This window comes from Pseudoliparis swirei, chromosome 18 (assembly GCF_029220125.1).
Source record: "Pseudoliparis swirei isolate HS2019 ecotype Mariana Trench chromosome 18, NWPU_hadal_v1, whole genome shotgun sequence".
Classification (NCBI taxonomy): domain Eukaryota; kingdom Metazoa; phylum Chordata; class Actinopteri; order Perciformes; family Liparidae; genus Pseudoliparis; species Pseudoliparis swirei.
This window is the reverse complement of record NC_079405.1, coordinates 250,164-265,000: the sequence shown is the minus strand read 5'-3', so window position 1 is coordinate 265,000 and position 14,837 is coordinate 250,164. Positions and strand designations below refer to the sequence as shown.

Genomic DNA, 14,837 nt, shown 5'->3' with positions numbered 1-14,837 from the left:
ATTAAATATACATATATACATACATATAATATATATATATGCAGGGGTCACATAAGGGTCCGCAGGTCCGCCTGCGTGAAGATGCTCCCCACGGGTCACGCCACTTGTTCCTTCGCTGCTTTGCGTTCTGACCGTCTGCTGTTGGTCGTCTCTACAGCAGCGTGTCATTCTGTCTCTTCTCGGCTCTCCGGCTCGCGCGCCGCAGAGCTCCGATGCCGGCGTGTGCGCGCATCGGGACGGAGAAAAAAAAAATCACTTGCCCCCCCCCCCCCGTAGGTAGGTCATTTTGACTTGGTCAGCACCCCTGGCTTACACCATCAACAGAGAGTTGCGAGCCAAGTTGCAAGTCTGTTGAATTTTGGGAGCTGCTTGTTGATGGTGCTGAGGACGTCACTAAAGCTGACGCTACATATGGAGTGAGGACCAAACACCATCTCCCGGTACTCACCTGAGTAACTCACTGGAAAAGTTATGTGCCCCCCTGTATATATGTACATATACAGGACTGTCTCAGAAAATTAGAATATTGTGATGAAGTTCTTTATTTTCTGTAATGCAATTAAAAAAACAAAAATGTCATGCATTCTGGATTCATTACAAATCAACTGAAATATTGCAAGCCTTTTATTCTGATTTATTGCTGATTATGGCTTACAGCTTAAGAAAACTCAAATATCCTATCTCTAAATATTAGAATATCATGAAAAAGTATACTAGTAGGGTATTAAACAAATCACTTGAATTGTCTAATTGGTTTCCTGAGCCTTGACAAACACTCAGCTGTTATACATCTTTTTTTTTACTTGGTCTGAGGAAATATTAAAATTTTATGAGATAGGATTTTAGAGTTTTCTTAAGCTGTAAGCCATAATCAGCAATATTAAAAGAATAAAAGGCTTGCAATATTTCAGTTGATTTGTAATGAATCCAGAATGCATGACATTTTTGTTTTTTTAATTGCATTACAGAAAATAAAGAACTTTATCACAATATTCTAATTTTCTGAGACAGTCCTGTATACATAGAATATATATATACATATAATATATATATGTATATATATATTATATGTATATATATAGAAACATATATATGTATATACTCATATATATATGTTTATATATATATATGAGTATATACATATATATGTTTATATATACAATACATATATATATACATATGTATATACTCATATATATATATAATATATATATGTATATGAGTATATATATATGTATGTATATGAGTATATACATATATATGTTTATATATATAGAATATATATATATATACATATATATATATATACAGGGTTTTTCCTGCTAATTACGGTGACATGGCAATCCAGACCGTAATACATGGCAATACAGACCTCCCCAAAAAAAATTTGGGAGCACCGAAGACCCATTTTGACCCAGGAAAAACCCTGATATATGTATGTACTCATATATATAAATATATATATGAGTATATACATATATATGTTTATATATAATATATATACTGTATATATATACACATATATATGCATGTATGCAGTGGTCTACGGTACCATTGAGCTCCGTCTGGAACTTGAAGATGTGGATTCTTGTCCCAGTGCTCCCAGCATCGAACATGATGCCGTACTGGAAGCTCCCTTCAGAGGAGGAGGAGGAGGAGCCGGGCCTCCAGGCCGGGCCGGGTCTGTAACGGGCAGGCAGCGAGAAGGCGGCGGGCTCGGCGGCGCTGTAGTGACGCCTCACGAGCATCAGGTAGACGAGCAGGACGCCCAGGAAGAGGAAGACTCCGGCCAGCCGGGGCCTCTTCATCGCCTCAGCCCATCTCATTGTGGGCGGAGCTACGGGCGCCCTGAGCGGGACAGGGATCTGACTCTCTGTGGAGCACTTGGTAAACATTGTTTTTAAAGGTGCTATATGAATCAAGTTATTATTATTATTATTATTATATAAATAAATATAATCACGAGTGTTTGACAGCAAACTAACATTACAGTTTAGTTTGGAGTCACGTAGAGAATATAACCGGAGACTTTATGTCCATAGACTTTACTACCGTACAGAAAGGAACCGTCAACAGATCCACACTTCAAAGAGGACAAAGATAACCGTGTTCCACCGTTATGTCCATAGACGTTAAACTGATGTTTGAATCATTTCACTTCAGACCGTCCTCCATTTATTTAGAGTTTCTACATATTTGGTAATAATTAGAATTATTCGGCACAAGTTTTGTAAAAATGTAGAACACTTTTCCCTTTGTATGGAAATGTTTTGCATATAAAATTAGTTGTTAATATATATTTGAGTTATAAATGAATAAATATTATTGCGTTTGAGCAGATATTTCAATAGTTCGTCAAGCGACAGAAACCGGAAACGAAGCCGCTCACGTTGTTTTAAACGTCCGTTAAACGTCTGAATGACGTCATATTGACAGTAAACACGCACGTGACTAAACAGCGGCTCGTGCGCGGCTTTTCCCGCCACAATTTGTCCGGAACAAACAGTTAAACGTGTTTTAGAGCCCAACCCGCAGCGGTTCTACTCACTTCCGTCTTCCTCCAGGTCGCGGAGGCGCTGCTTGATGACGTCACGCTCATTGGAGCTGGTGACTGCCCACAAAATTAAACCAAACCTAACGTCGTTATTTCCGGTATTTCTTTTGTTATTTTACTGGAAATAAAAGAACAGACGATATTTATATTTTAAGTTGGTTGAACTTTTTACGTCTTTTAATTATTAAGTGCATGGACCCCAACATGGCCGCCAAAGGTTGTTGTGGTCACGTGAGTGAATACGCTCTATTATAATAGAGTGGTTGTTTTATTATAATAGAGTGATTGTTCTATTATAATAGAGTGATTATTCTATTATAATAGAGTAATTGTTTTATTATAATAGAGTGATTATTCTATTATAATAGAGTGATTGTTCTATTATAATAGAGTGATTGTTTTATTATAATAGAGTGATTATTCTATTATAATAGAGTGATTGTTCTATTATAATAGAGTGATTATTCTATTATAATAGAGTGGTTGTTCTATTATAATAGAGTTATTATTCTATTATAATAGAGTGATTGTTCTATTATAATAGAGTGATTATTCTATTATAATAGAGTGGTTGTTCTATTATAATAGAGTGATTATTCTATTATAATAGAGTGATTGTTCTATTATAATAGAGTGGTTGTTCTATAATAGAGTGGTCGTTCTATTTCAATAGAGTGACTGCTGTGCTGGTGGATTATGGAGGCTGCTCATCATCTCTGAGCCGCGGAGGAAATTAAAATGTGTGTTTTGGTGGATTTATCAGGAAAGTCATTCAGAACCACGGCGGTAACAAGGAGGACTAATTCCCCCAAAGTCCATGAAACACCAACGAAGAAGAGCTGGATAACTGCTGTTCTATTGTTCTCATCGCTATTGTTCTATTTCAATGCAGTTTATATTGTATAGCCCGATATCACAAATTACAAATTTGCCTTAAATATCTTTATAGTCTGTACACGAAGACATCCTGACCTTTGACCTTTGACGTTTGAGCTCACATCGGATCAGGAACAACTACCAAGGAATAGAAAAATAGCTTTGACAGGGAAAAAATGGGAAAAAACGTCAGGAGAGAACAGGGGAGGATCAATAGATGTCAAGTGACTAGATGAACAATAGATGTCATGTGACCAGATGAACAATAGATGAGACCAGATGAACAATAGATGTCATGTGACCAGATGAACACTAGATGTCATGTGACTAGATGAACAATAGATGTCATGTGACCAGATGAACACTAGATGTCATGTGACCAGATGAACAATAGATGTCATGTGACCAGGTGAACAATAGATGTCATGTGACCAGATGAACAATAGATGTCATGTGACCAGATGAACAATAGATGAGACCAGATGAACAATAGATGTCATGTGACCAGATGAACACTAGATGTCATGTGACTAGATGAACAATAGATGTCATGTGACCAGATGAACACTAGATGTCATGTGACCAGATGAACAATAGATGAGACCAGATGAACAATAGATGTCATGTGACCAGATGAACAATAGATGTCATGTGACCAGATGAACAATAGATGTCATGTGACCAGGGGAACAATAGATGTCACATGACCAGATGAACAATAGATGTCATGTGACCAGATGAACAATCGATGTCATGTGACCAGATGAACAATAGATGTCATGTGACCAGATGAACAATATATGTCATGTGACCAGATGAACAATAGATGTCATGTGACCAGGTGAACAATAGATGTCATGTGACCAGATGAACAATAGATGAGACCAGATGAACAATAGATGTCATGTGACTAGATGAACAATAGATGTCATGTGACCAGATGAACAATAGATGTCATGAGACCAGATGAACAATAGATGTCATGTGACTAGATGAACAATAGATGTCATGTGACCAGATGAACAATAGATGTCATGTGACCAGATGAACAATAGATGTCATGTGACCAGATGAACAATAGATGCCATGAGACCAGATGAACAATAGATGTCATGTGACCAGATGAACAATAGATGTCATGTGACCAGATGAACAATAGATGTCATGTGACTAGATGAACAATAGATGTCATGTGACCAGATGAACAATATATGTCATGTGACCAGATGAACAATAGATGTCATGTGACCAGGTGAACAATAGATGTCATGTGACCAGATGAACAATAGATGAGACTAGATGAACAATAGATGTCATGTGACCAGGTGAACAATAGATGTCATGTGACCAGATGAACAATAGATGTCATGTGACGAGATGAACAATAGATGTCATGTGACCAGATGAACAATAGATGTCATGTGACCAGGTGAACAATAGATGTCATGTGACCAGATGAACAATAGATGTCATGTGACCAGATGAACAATAGATGTCATGTGACCAGATGAACAATAGATGTCATGTGACCAGATGAACAATAGATGTCATGTGACCAGATGAACAATAGATGTCATGTGACCAGATGAACAATAGATGTCATGTGACCAGATGAACAATAGATGTCATGTGACCAGATGAACAATAGATGTCAGACCAGATGAACAATAGATGTCATGTGACCAGATGAACAATAGATGTCATGTGACCAGATGAACAATAGATGTCATGTGACCAGATGAACAATAGATGTCATGAGACCAGATGAACAATAGATGTCATGTGACCAGATGAACAATAGATGAGACCAGATGAACAATAGATGTCATGTGACCAGATGAACACTAGATGTCATGTGACTAGATGAACAATAGATGTCATGTGACCAGATGAACACTAGATGTCATGTGACCAGATGAACAATAGATGAGACCAGATGAACAATAGATGTCATGTGACCAGATGAACAATAGATGTCATGTGACCAGATGAACAATAGATGTCATGTGACCAGATGAACAATAGATGTCATGTGACCAGATGAACAATAGATGTCATGTGACCAGATGAACAATAGATGTCATGTGACCAGATGAACAATAGATGATGTGACCAGATGAACAATAGATGTCATGTGACCAGATGAACAATAGATGTCATGAGACCAGATGAACAATAGATGTCATGTGACCAGATGAACAATATATGTCATGTGACCAGATGAACAATAGATGTCATGTGACTAGATGAACAATAGATGTCATGTGACCAGATGAACAATATATGTCATGTGACCAGATGAACAATAGATGTCATGTGACCAGGTGAACAATAGATGTCATGTGACCAGATGAACAATAGATGAGACTAGATGAACAATAGATGTCATGTGACCAGGTGAACAATAGATGTCATGTGACCAGATGAACAATAGATGTCATGTGACTAGATGAACAATAGATGTCATGTGACGAGATGAACAATAGATGTCATGTGACCAGATGAACAATAGATGTCATGTGACCAGATGAACAATAGATGTCATGTGACCAGATGAACAATAGATGTCATGTGACCAGATGAACAATAGATGTCATGTGACCAGATGAACAATAGATGTCATGTGACCAGATGAACAATAGATGTCATGTGACCAGATGAACAATAGATGTCATGTGACCAGATGAACAATAGATGTCATGTGACCAGATGAACAATAGATATCATGTCATGTGACCAGATGAACAATAGATGTCATGTGACGAGATGAACAATAGATGTCATGTGACCAGATGAACAATAGATGTCATGTGACCAGATGAACAATAGATGTCATGTGACCAGATGAACAATAGATGTCATGTGACCAGATGAACAATAGATGTCATGTGACCAGATGAACAATAGATGTCATGTGACCAGATGAACAATAGATGTCATGTGACCAGATGAACAATAGATGAGACCAGATGAACAATAGATGTCATGTGACCAGGTGAACAATAGATGTCATGTGACCAGATGAACAATAGATGTCATGTGACCAGATGAACAATAGATGTCATGTGACCAGATGAACAATAGATGTCAGACCAGATGAACAATAGATGTCATGTGACCAGGTGAACAATAGATGTCATGTGACTAGATGAACAATAGATGTCATGTGACTAGATGAACAATAGATGTCATGTGACTAGATGAACAATAGATGTCATGTGACCAGATGAACAATAGATGTCATGTGACCAGGTGAACAATAGATGTCATGTGACCAGATGAACAATAGATGTCATGTGACCAGATGAACAATAGATGTCATGTGACCAGATGAACAATAGATGTCATGTGACTAGATGAACAATAGATGTCATGTGACCAGATGAACAATAGATGTCATGTGACCAGGTGAACAATAGATGTCATGTGACCAGATGAACAATAGATGAGACCAGATGAACAATAGATGTCATGTGACCAGGTGAACAATAAATGTCATGTGACTAGATGAACAATAGATGTCATGTGACTAGATGAACAATAGATGTCATGTGACCAGGTGAACAATAGATGTCATGTGACCTGATGAACAATAGATGTCATGTGACTAGATGAACAATAGATGTCATGTGACCAGATGAACAATAGATGTCATGTGACTAGATGAACAATAGATGTCATGTGACCAGATGAACAATAGATGTCATGTGACCAGATGAACAATAGATGTCATGTGACCAGATGAACAATAGATGTCATGTGACTAGATGAACAATAGATGTCATGTGACCAGATGAACAATATATGTCATGTGACCAGATGAACAATAGATGTCATGTGACCAGATGAACAGTAGATGTCATGTGACCAGATGAACAATAGATGACATGTGACCAGGTGAACAATAGATGTCATGTGACCAGATGAACAGTAGATGTCATGTGACCAGATGAACAATAGATGTCATGTGACCAGATGAACAGTAGATGTCATGTGACCAGATGAACAATAGATGTCATGTGACCAGGTGAACAATAGATGTCATGTGACCAGATGAACAATAGATGAGACCAGATGAACAATAGATGTCATGTGACCAGGTGAACAATAGATGTCATGTGACTAGATGAACAATAGATGTCATGTGACTAGATGAACAATAGATGTCATGTGACCAGGTGAACAATAGATGTCATGTGACCTGATGAACAATAGATGTCATGTGACTAGATGAACAATAGATGTCATGTGACCAGATGAACAATAGATGTCATGTGACTAGATGAACAATAGATGTCATGTGACCAGATGAACAATAGATGTCATGTGACCAGATGAACAATAGATGTCATGTGACCAGATGAACAATAGATGTCATGTGACTAGATGAACAATAGATGTCATGTGACCAGGTGAACAATAGATGTCATGTGACTAGATGAACAATAGATGTCATGTGACCAGATGAACAGTAGATGTCATGTGACCAGATGAACAATAGATGACATGTGACCAGATGATCAATAGATGTCATGTGACCAGATGAACAATAGATGTCATGTGACCAGATGAACAATAGATGTCATGTGACCAGATGAACAATAGATGTCATGTGACCAGATGAACAGTAGATGTCATGTGACCAGATGAACAATAGATGTCATGTGACCAGATGAACAATAGATGTCATGTGACCAGATGAACAATAGATGTCATGTGACCAGATGAACAATAGATGTCATGTGACCAGATGAACAGTAGATGTCATGTGACCAGATGAACAATAGATGTCATGTGACCAGATGATCAATAGATGTCATGTGACCAGATGAACAATAGATGTCATGTGACCAGATGAACAATAGATGTCATGTGACCAGATGAACAGTAGATGTCATGTGACCAGATGAACAATAGATGTCATGTGACCAGATGAACAATAGATGTCATGTGACCAGATGAACAATAGATGTCATGTGACCAGATGAACAGTAGATGTCATGTGACCAGATGAACAATAGATGTCATGTGACCAGATGAACAATAGATGTCATGTGACCAGATGAACAATAGATGACATGTGACCAGATGATCAATAGATGTCATGTGACCAGATGAACAATAGATGTCATGTGACCAGATGAACAATAGATGTCATGTGACCAGATGAACAATAGATGTCATGTGACCAGATGAACTACTGACCGGCTAGAGGACTCACAGACCGCTAGAGGACCATAGACCGCTAGAGGAATCTACAGACCGCTAGAGGACCTAAGGATCGCTAGAGAACTATAGGCCACTAGAGGAATGCCAGAGGACCTATGCATCTGCTAGAGGAACCACAGACCATCAGAGGACCGCTAGAGGACATACAGATCACAGAGGAACTACAGACCGCTAGATGAACTACAGATCCGCTCAAAGACCTAAGAACTCTAACAGTGGAAAGTTCTACTCAGTCAACATGTTGTTTTACATTGAGGGACATCTTAGCTGTGAGGGGTTCCTCTAGTCCTGCTGCAGGAGGTACCATGAAGGTCACACCTGGGGGAGGAGCCTGTCTCAGTATCTGCTGCAGGAGGTACCATGAAGGTCACACCTGGGGGAGGAGCCTGTCTCAGTATCTGCTGAAGTGTTTACCTGTGGCTGCAGGTCTCTGGAGGTCACGGCTCATGACTCCTGTGTTTGGAACAGACTTTAACATGACTGGCTGAGCAAAAATGAACACAGTCCACACACAGAGAGACCCACAACTACACAACATGACCTCTGTAGCCAATCAGATGTCGGGCTCATTTTAACCAATCACATGAGTTATTGAAACTTCAACAAATGAAGGAACATTGAAAGACTCACAAACGCATACAAGTTGAAATATTTAAATTTTGGGCAAAAATGTGCCTGACGCCGAGCCAGGAGTCAATCAGAGCTCTAGCCGGTGGTGAGCCAATCAGACGAGCTGCCTCCATTGGTGGAGCTGAAAGAGACATTCAGACGAAGTCTCTAAGCTGTGGAGCTCGGTGATGTCATGTATAAATATATAAATATTATATTAACAGGAACCCAGCACGAGGCGGCCACGTGAAACCAGACGCAGTGCGTGATGTCCTCAACACGCATGAGGCTTGAGCCTGAACTCATCATCTCAATGTTTTAAAGGTTCAGCAGAGGAAGACCGTAGGCCCCCAGTGGCCTCAGTGGCTCCTCAGTGGTCCCTAGTGCCTCAGTGGCCCCTCAGTGGCCCCTCAGTGGTCCTCCTCAGTGGCCCTCAGTGCCCCCAGTGGCCCCTCAGTGCCTCAGTGCCCTGTGGTCCCTGTGTGGGCCCCTCAGCCCCCAGTGGTCCCCAGGCCCTCAATACTCCAGGTGTGTGTGTGTGCTAGTCACAGCCCAGTGTACTACCCAGGTGTGTGCTGTGTCTGCTCCAGTGTAAAGCTGTGGTCACCTGTAATCAAGGTGTGAGGGGCGGCAACTCATCGACCTGGAAAGCCACAGTGTGGTTTCAGTAGTGAAGAGTTGTCCAACGTCCAACACGTGTTCGGGTGGGCCCGCTGGTGACCGAAAACCCTAAGGAGATGGACTGCTGGACGCCCACCCGGAGTGAGGCACAGATCCCAGCGACGAGGTAGTAGAGAGGTAGAGGTGGTAGAGGTAGTAGGTAGAGGTAGTAGAGGTAGAAGAGGTGGTAGAGTAGTAGAGGCAGGAGGCAGTAGAGGTAGAGGCAGAGGTAGTAGAGGTAGTAGAGTGGGAAGAGGTATAGAGGTAGTGAGGCAGAAGAGGTAGTAGAGGTGCAGAGGCAGTAGAGGTGTAGAGGTGGTAGAGGTGGCAGAGGCAAGAGGTAGTAGAGAAGAGGTGGTAGAGGCGGTAGAGGTGGTAGAGGTAGTAGAGGTAGAAGTAGTAGCAGTGGTAGAGGTGGGTGAGAGGTAGTAGAGGTAGAGGTGGTAGAGGTAGAAGAGGTAGAAGAGGTAGTAGAGGTAGTAGAGGTAGACAAGGTGGTAGAGGTAGAAGATGTAGAAGATGTAGTAGAGGTATAAGATGTAGTAGAGGTAGTAGATGTAGTAGATGTAGTAGAGGTATTAGAGGTATTAGAGGTAGTAGATGTAGTAGAGGTAGTAGAGGTATTAGAGGTAGTAGATGTAGTAGATGTAGTAGAGGTAGTAGAGGTATTAGAGGTAGTAGATGTAGTAGATGTAGTAGAGGTAGTAGAGGTATTAGAGGTAGTAGATGTAGTAGATGTAGTAGAGGTAGTAGAGGTATTAGAGGTATTAGAGGTAGTAGATGTAGTAGATGTAGTAGAGGTAGTAGAGGTATTAGAGGTAGATGTGCAGATGGTAGAGGTAGAGGTATTAGGAGGTAGTAGATGTAGAGATGAGGTAGTAGAGGTATTAGAGGTATTAGAGGTAGTAGAGGTAGTAGATGTAGAGGTAGTAGAGGTATTAGAGGTAGTAGATGTAGTAGATGTATTAGAGGTATTAGAGGTAGTAGATGTAGTAGAGGTAGTAGATGTAGTAGATGTAGTAGAGGTATTAGAGGTATTAGAGGTATTAGAGGTAGTAGATGTAGTAGATGTAGTAGAGGTAGTTAGAGGTAGTAGATGTAGTAGAGGTAGAGATGTAGTAGATGGTAGAGGTAGTGAGGTAGTAGAGTATTGAGGCAATAGGAGGTAGTAGATGTAGTAGAGGTAGTAGAGGTAGTAGAGGTAGTCGTAGTAGTTGTAGTAGTAATTAGTGCACAGTTACCTGTCCTATGTCCAGGCAGGTGATGTCCTCTCAGGCCTCCGCCTGTCCTCCGGAGCCTCTGGACAGTGAGACTCTGTTCCTGCTCTACACTTGTAGGGTACAGGAGACGGCTCATGCAGCAGGCCTTTAGCTACCTGGAAGCTGCTCAAGTACGACGAGAGTCAGAAGCAGTACGCACTGCCTCAGGACGCTGGGCCCAGGCACCGGGAGAGGAGTACTGCACCAAGGACTACAAAGTACCATCTATGTACCTACTCAGACTACAAAGCACTATCTATGTAATTTACCAGGACTACAAAAGTACTCATCTATGTAATTTCCAGGACCACAAAGCACCATCTATGTACCTTACCAAGGTCTGCCAGCACCATCTATGTACTCTACCCAGGACCACAGTACCATCTATGTACTCTCACTAAGGACCAAGCAAAGTACCATCTATGTACTCTACCCAGGACCACAGCACTATCTATGTAATTTCACTCAGGACTACAAAAAGTGCCATCTATGTACTCCACTAAGGACCACAAAGCATCATCTATGTACTCTACTCCAGGACCACAAAGTACTATCTATGTACTCACTAAGGTCTACAAAGCACTACTCATGTAATTTACCTGTAATCACAAAGTACTATCTAGTACCTACTAAGGACCATGTGCCACCATCCATGTGTACTCTACTCACAGGACCACAAAGCACTATCTATGTACCTACTAAGGTCTACAAAGTACTATCCAAGTGTACCCCACCAGGACCAGCACTATCTGTACCTACTAAGGACCACAAAAGTACTATCTATGTACTCTACTCAGGACCACACAAAGTACCATCTATGTACTCCACCAGGACTACAAAGTGCCATTCATGTACTCTACTAAGGACCACAGCACTATCTCTGCACTCAGGACTACAAAGTACTATTCATGTACTCATAAGGACCATAAAAGTACCATCATCTATGTACCTACTCAGACCACAAAGTACTATCTATGCACTCACCGGGGTCTCACAGTACCATTCATGTACCTCACCAGACCTCAAAGGACATTCATGTACTCTACCAAGGACCACAAAGTACTCATTTATACCTACTCCAGACCACAAAGTACCATCTATAATTCCACCAGACCACAAAGTGCTATCTGCATGCACCACCAAGGACCACAAAAGTACTATCTATGTAATTTACTCAGGACCAAGCAAAAGGCTCATCTATGTACCTCCACTCAGGACCACAAAAGCTCATCTATGCACTCTACCCAGGACCAAAGTACCATCTATGCACGCCACTAATGACTGCCAGCACTGGGTTCATGTACCCACCAGGACCACAAAGCACTGCTCATGCACTCTACCTGTAATCACAAAGCACCATCTATGTACCCACTGGCGACCACAAAGTACCATATGTACCCACCAGGACCACAAACGCATCATCTATGCACTCTACCCAGGACCACAAAAGCACCATCTATGTACTCTACTAATGACCACAAAGTACCATATGTACTCTACTCAGGACTACAAAGTACTATCTATGTACTCTACTAATGACTACAACGTACTATCTATGTACTCTACTCAGGGTGTGTGTGTGTGTGTGTGTGTGTGTGTGTGTGTGTGTGTGTGTGTGTGTGTGTGTGTGTGTGTGTGTGTGTGTGTGTGTGTGTGTGTGTGTGGTGGAGCCCATTAACCGCGAGGCTCGGCACCACCAGGTGGTTGGAGACGACTGCCTCTAGTGGACACTCAGGCAGACAGGTGAGACGCAATAAGTGTGAATTAAATAGCTCTGATTACAAACTGCTTTAACCGCCTCTTGTGGCAAGGAAGACTTTTAGAGGAAGACTTAGAGAAGACCTGCAGACAGCATCCAGTCAGTTAGCATCACTATACAAAGCGCCACCTAGTGGTGGATTAGAACCCATGAGACCTGGAGAGGAGAAACAAAGAGGTAGTTTTACATAATGTGAGAGGAAGAGGACGAAGAAGAAGAGGAGGAGGAAGAGGAGGTGATCTTCTTCCCCACCTGAAGCTTATGAGCAGCAGAACATCTGCAGCTGTCAGCAAATGAATTAAAGATCAAAATCCTCAAACACCCTCAGACACACACACACACAAGACAGGATCAATACACCGGCTGTGTGTGGGGACCTAATTCCCACAATCGCCACGCTTCCGAGGTGTGTGTGTTGCTTAAGATTCTTAAACTCTGCCAAAGCGCTTTCCTTTAAAAGGAGAAAATCCCCACAAATAAAAATTAAAGGAATTAAAGCTGGTGGAAGGCGTGGTGAGTCCCTGGTGGCCAGCAGGAGAACTGCAGCTATATCGGCACCAATGTTTCTGATGATCATAAACCATTGAAGACACGCTCAATCATAACAAACCCAGCTGCACTCAACCGTTTCATGAGGAGCGCCTCCTCTTCTTGATGAAGAGTAACGCCCTCCATGTTCCCTAGAGACCGCGCGGCGGTATCGCCCCGCTGTCGGCAGGGAGGACGTGAGCGCCATCATCCCCGCTGATGGCCATGGAGGTCAGTTTCTTGGGATCCAGCCCGAGCTCCTGGGAGAAAAGTACGATAAGCAACCCCTGCTAGCTCACCTCAACCCAACGATGCTAACCTCTACTAACTCACTTCAACCCTACGATGCTAACCCCTCAGCTCACTCAACCCAACATAACCCTACTAACTCACTTCAACCCTACGATGCTAACCCTGCTAGCTCACTAGCCACGATGCTAACCCTGCTAGCTCACCTCAACCCTAACGATAACCCTGCTAGCTCACCAACCTCACGATGCTAACCCAAGTAGCTCACCAACCCAGCAACGATGTTAACTCAATAACTCACTTCAACCCCACGATGCTAACCCTGCTAGCTCACCAATCCAACGAGCGCAACCCTTACCACCACTTTAACCTCATTTATACAACTTGCTAGCTCACCTCCTCAACCCTACGATGCTAACTGCTAGCTCACTTAACTCAAAGACACTTAATTTGGTGATCTTTCTGGATGGAGTGAAGGATATAATCTCTCCTCCGCCTATTCTCTCTCCATCAGCACCATCTGGTTGTTTGATTAACCTCACAGTCTTTTATCCGTTAGAGTAATCTCTCAGACGCCATAGTTATAAGTCTCCTCTGACAGCCAGAGGGGGGCTATGTGAGACTGCTGTTCATTGATTATAGTTCGCCAACACCATAACCCCTCCAGATTGGCCGGGTAACATTTGAGCTGGGACTGAACACCCCCCTGTGTGCTTGGATCCTGGACTTCCTGGACAGACACACCTCCAAATCCCTCACCCTGAACACAGGATCCCCCCAGGGTTGCGTCCTCAGCCCCTACTGTACTCCCTGTACACACATGACTGTGTGGCCAGGTTCAGCTCCAACACCATCATCAAGATTATGCGGATGACACGAGTGGTGGTGGGCCTGATCTCCGACAACGACGAGAAGGCCTACCTGGAGGAAGTTGCTGATCTGTCACTCTGGTGCCAGGACAACAGCCTCATCATGAATGTCACCAAAACTAAGGAGCTGATTGTGGACTTTAGGAGGGTACAACAACAGAGGACGTACTCACCACTGGGGATTAACGGGACTACTGTGGAGAGGGAGAGGGGGTACGAATACCTGGGTGTCCACATCACCCGAG

At 42.1% G+C, this 14,837-nt stretch overlaps 1 protein-coding gene across 2 annotated transcripts in view; it reads right to left on the bottom strand.

Moving 5' to 3' along the window:
* Window positions 1-2,563, bottom strand: part of entpd6 (ectonucleoside triphosphate diphosphohydrolase 6) — a 29,394-nt gene extending 26,831 nt beyond the window's left edge. Inside the window, exons 1-2 of one of the 2 annotated variants that reach the window (XM_056438606.1) lie at window positions 2,549-2,563; window positions 1,553-1,848 (exon numbers count right to left, since the gene is read on the bottom strand). In XM_056438606.1, coding sequence (XP_056294581.1) covers window positions 1,553-1,826 — 274 coding nt within the window. In that variant the 5' untranslated portion in view covers window positions 1,827-1,848; window positions 2,549-2,563. The other variant, XM_056438605.1, reaches the window with a different exon arrangement.
* Window positions 2,564-14,837: the final 12,274 nt, after the last annotated feature.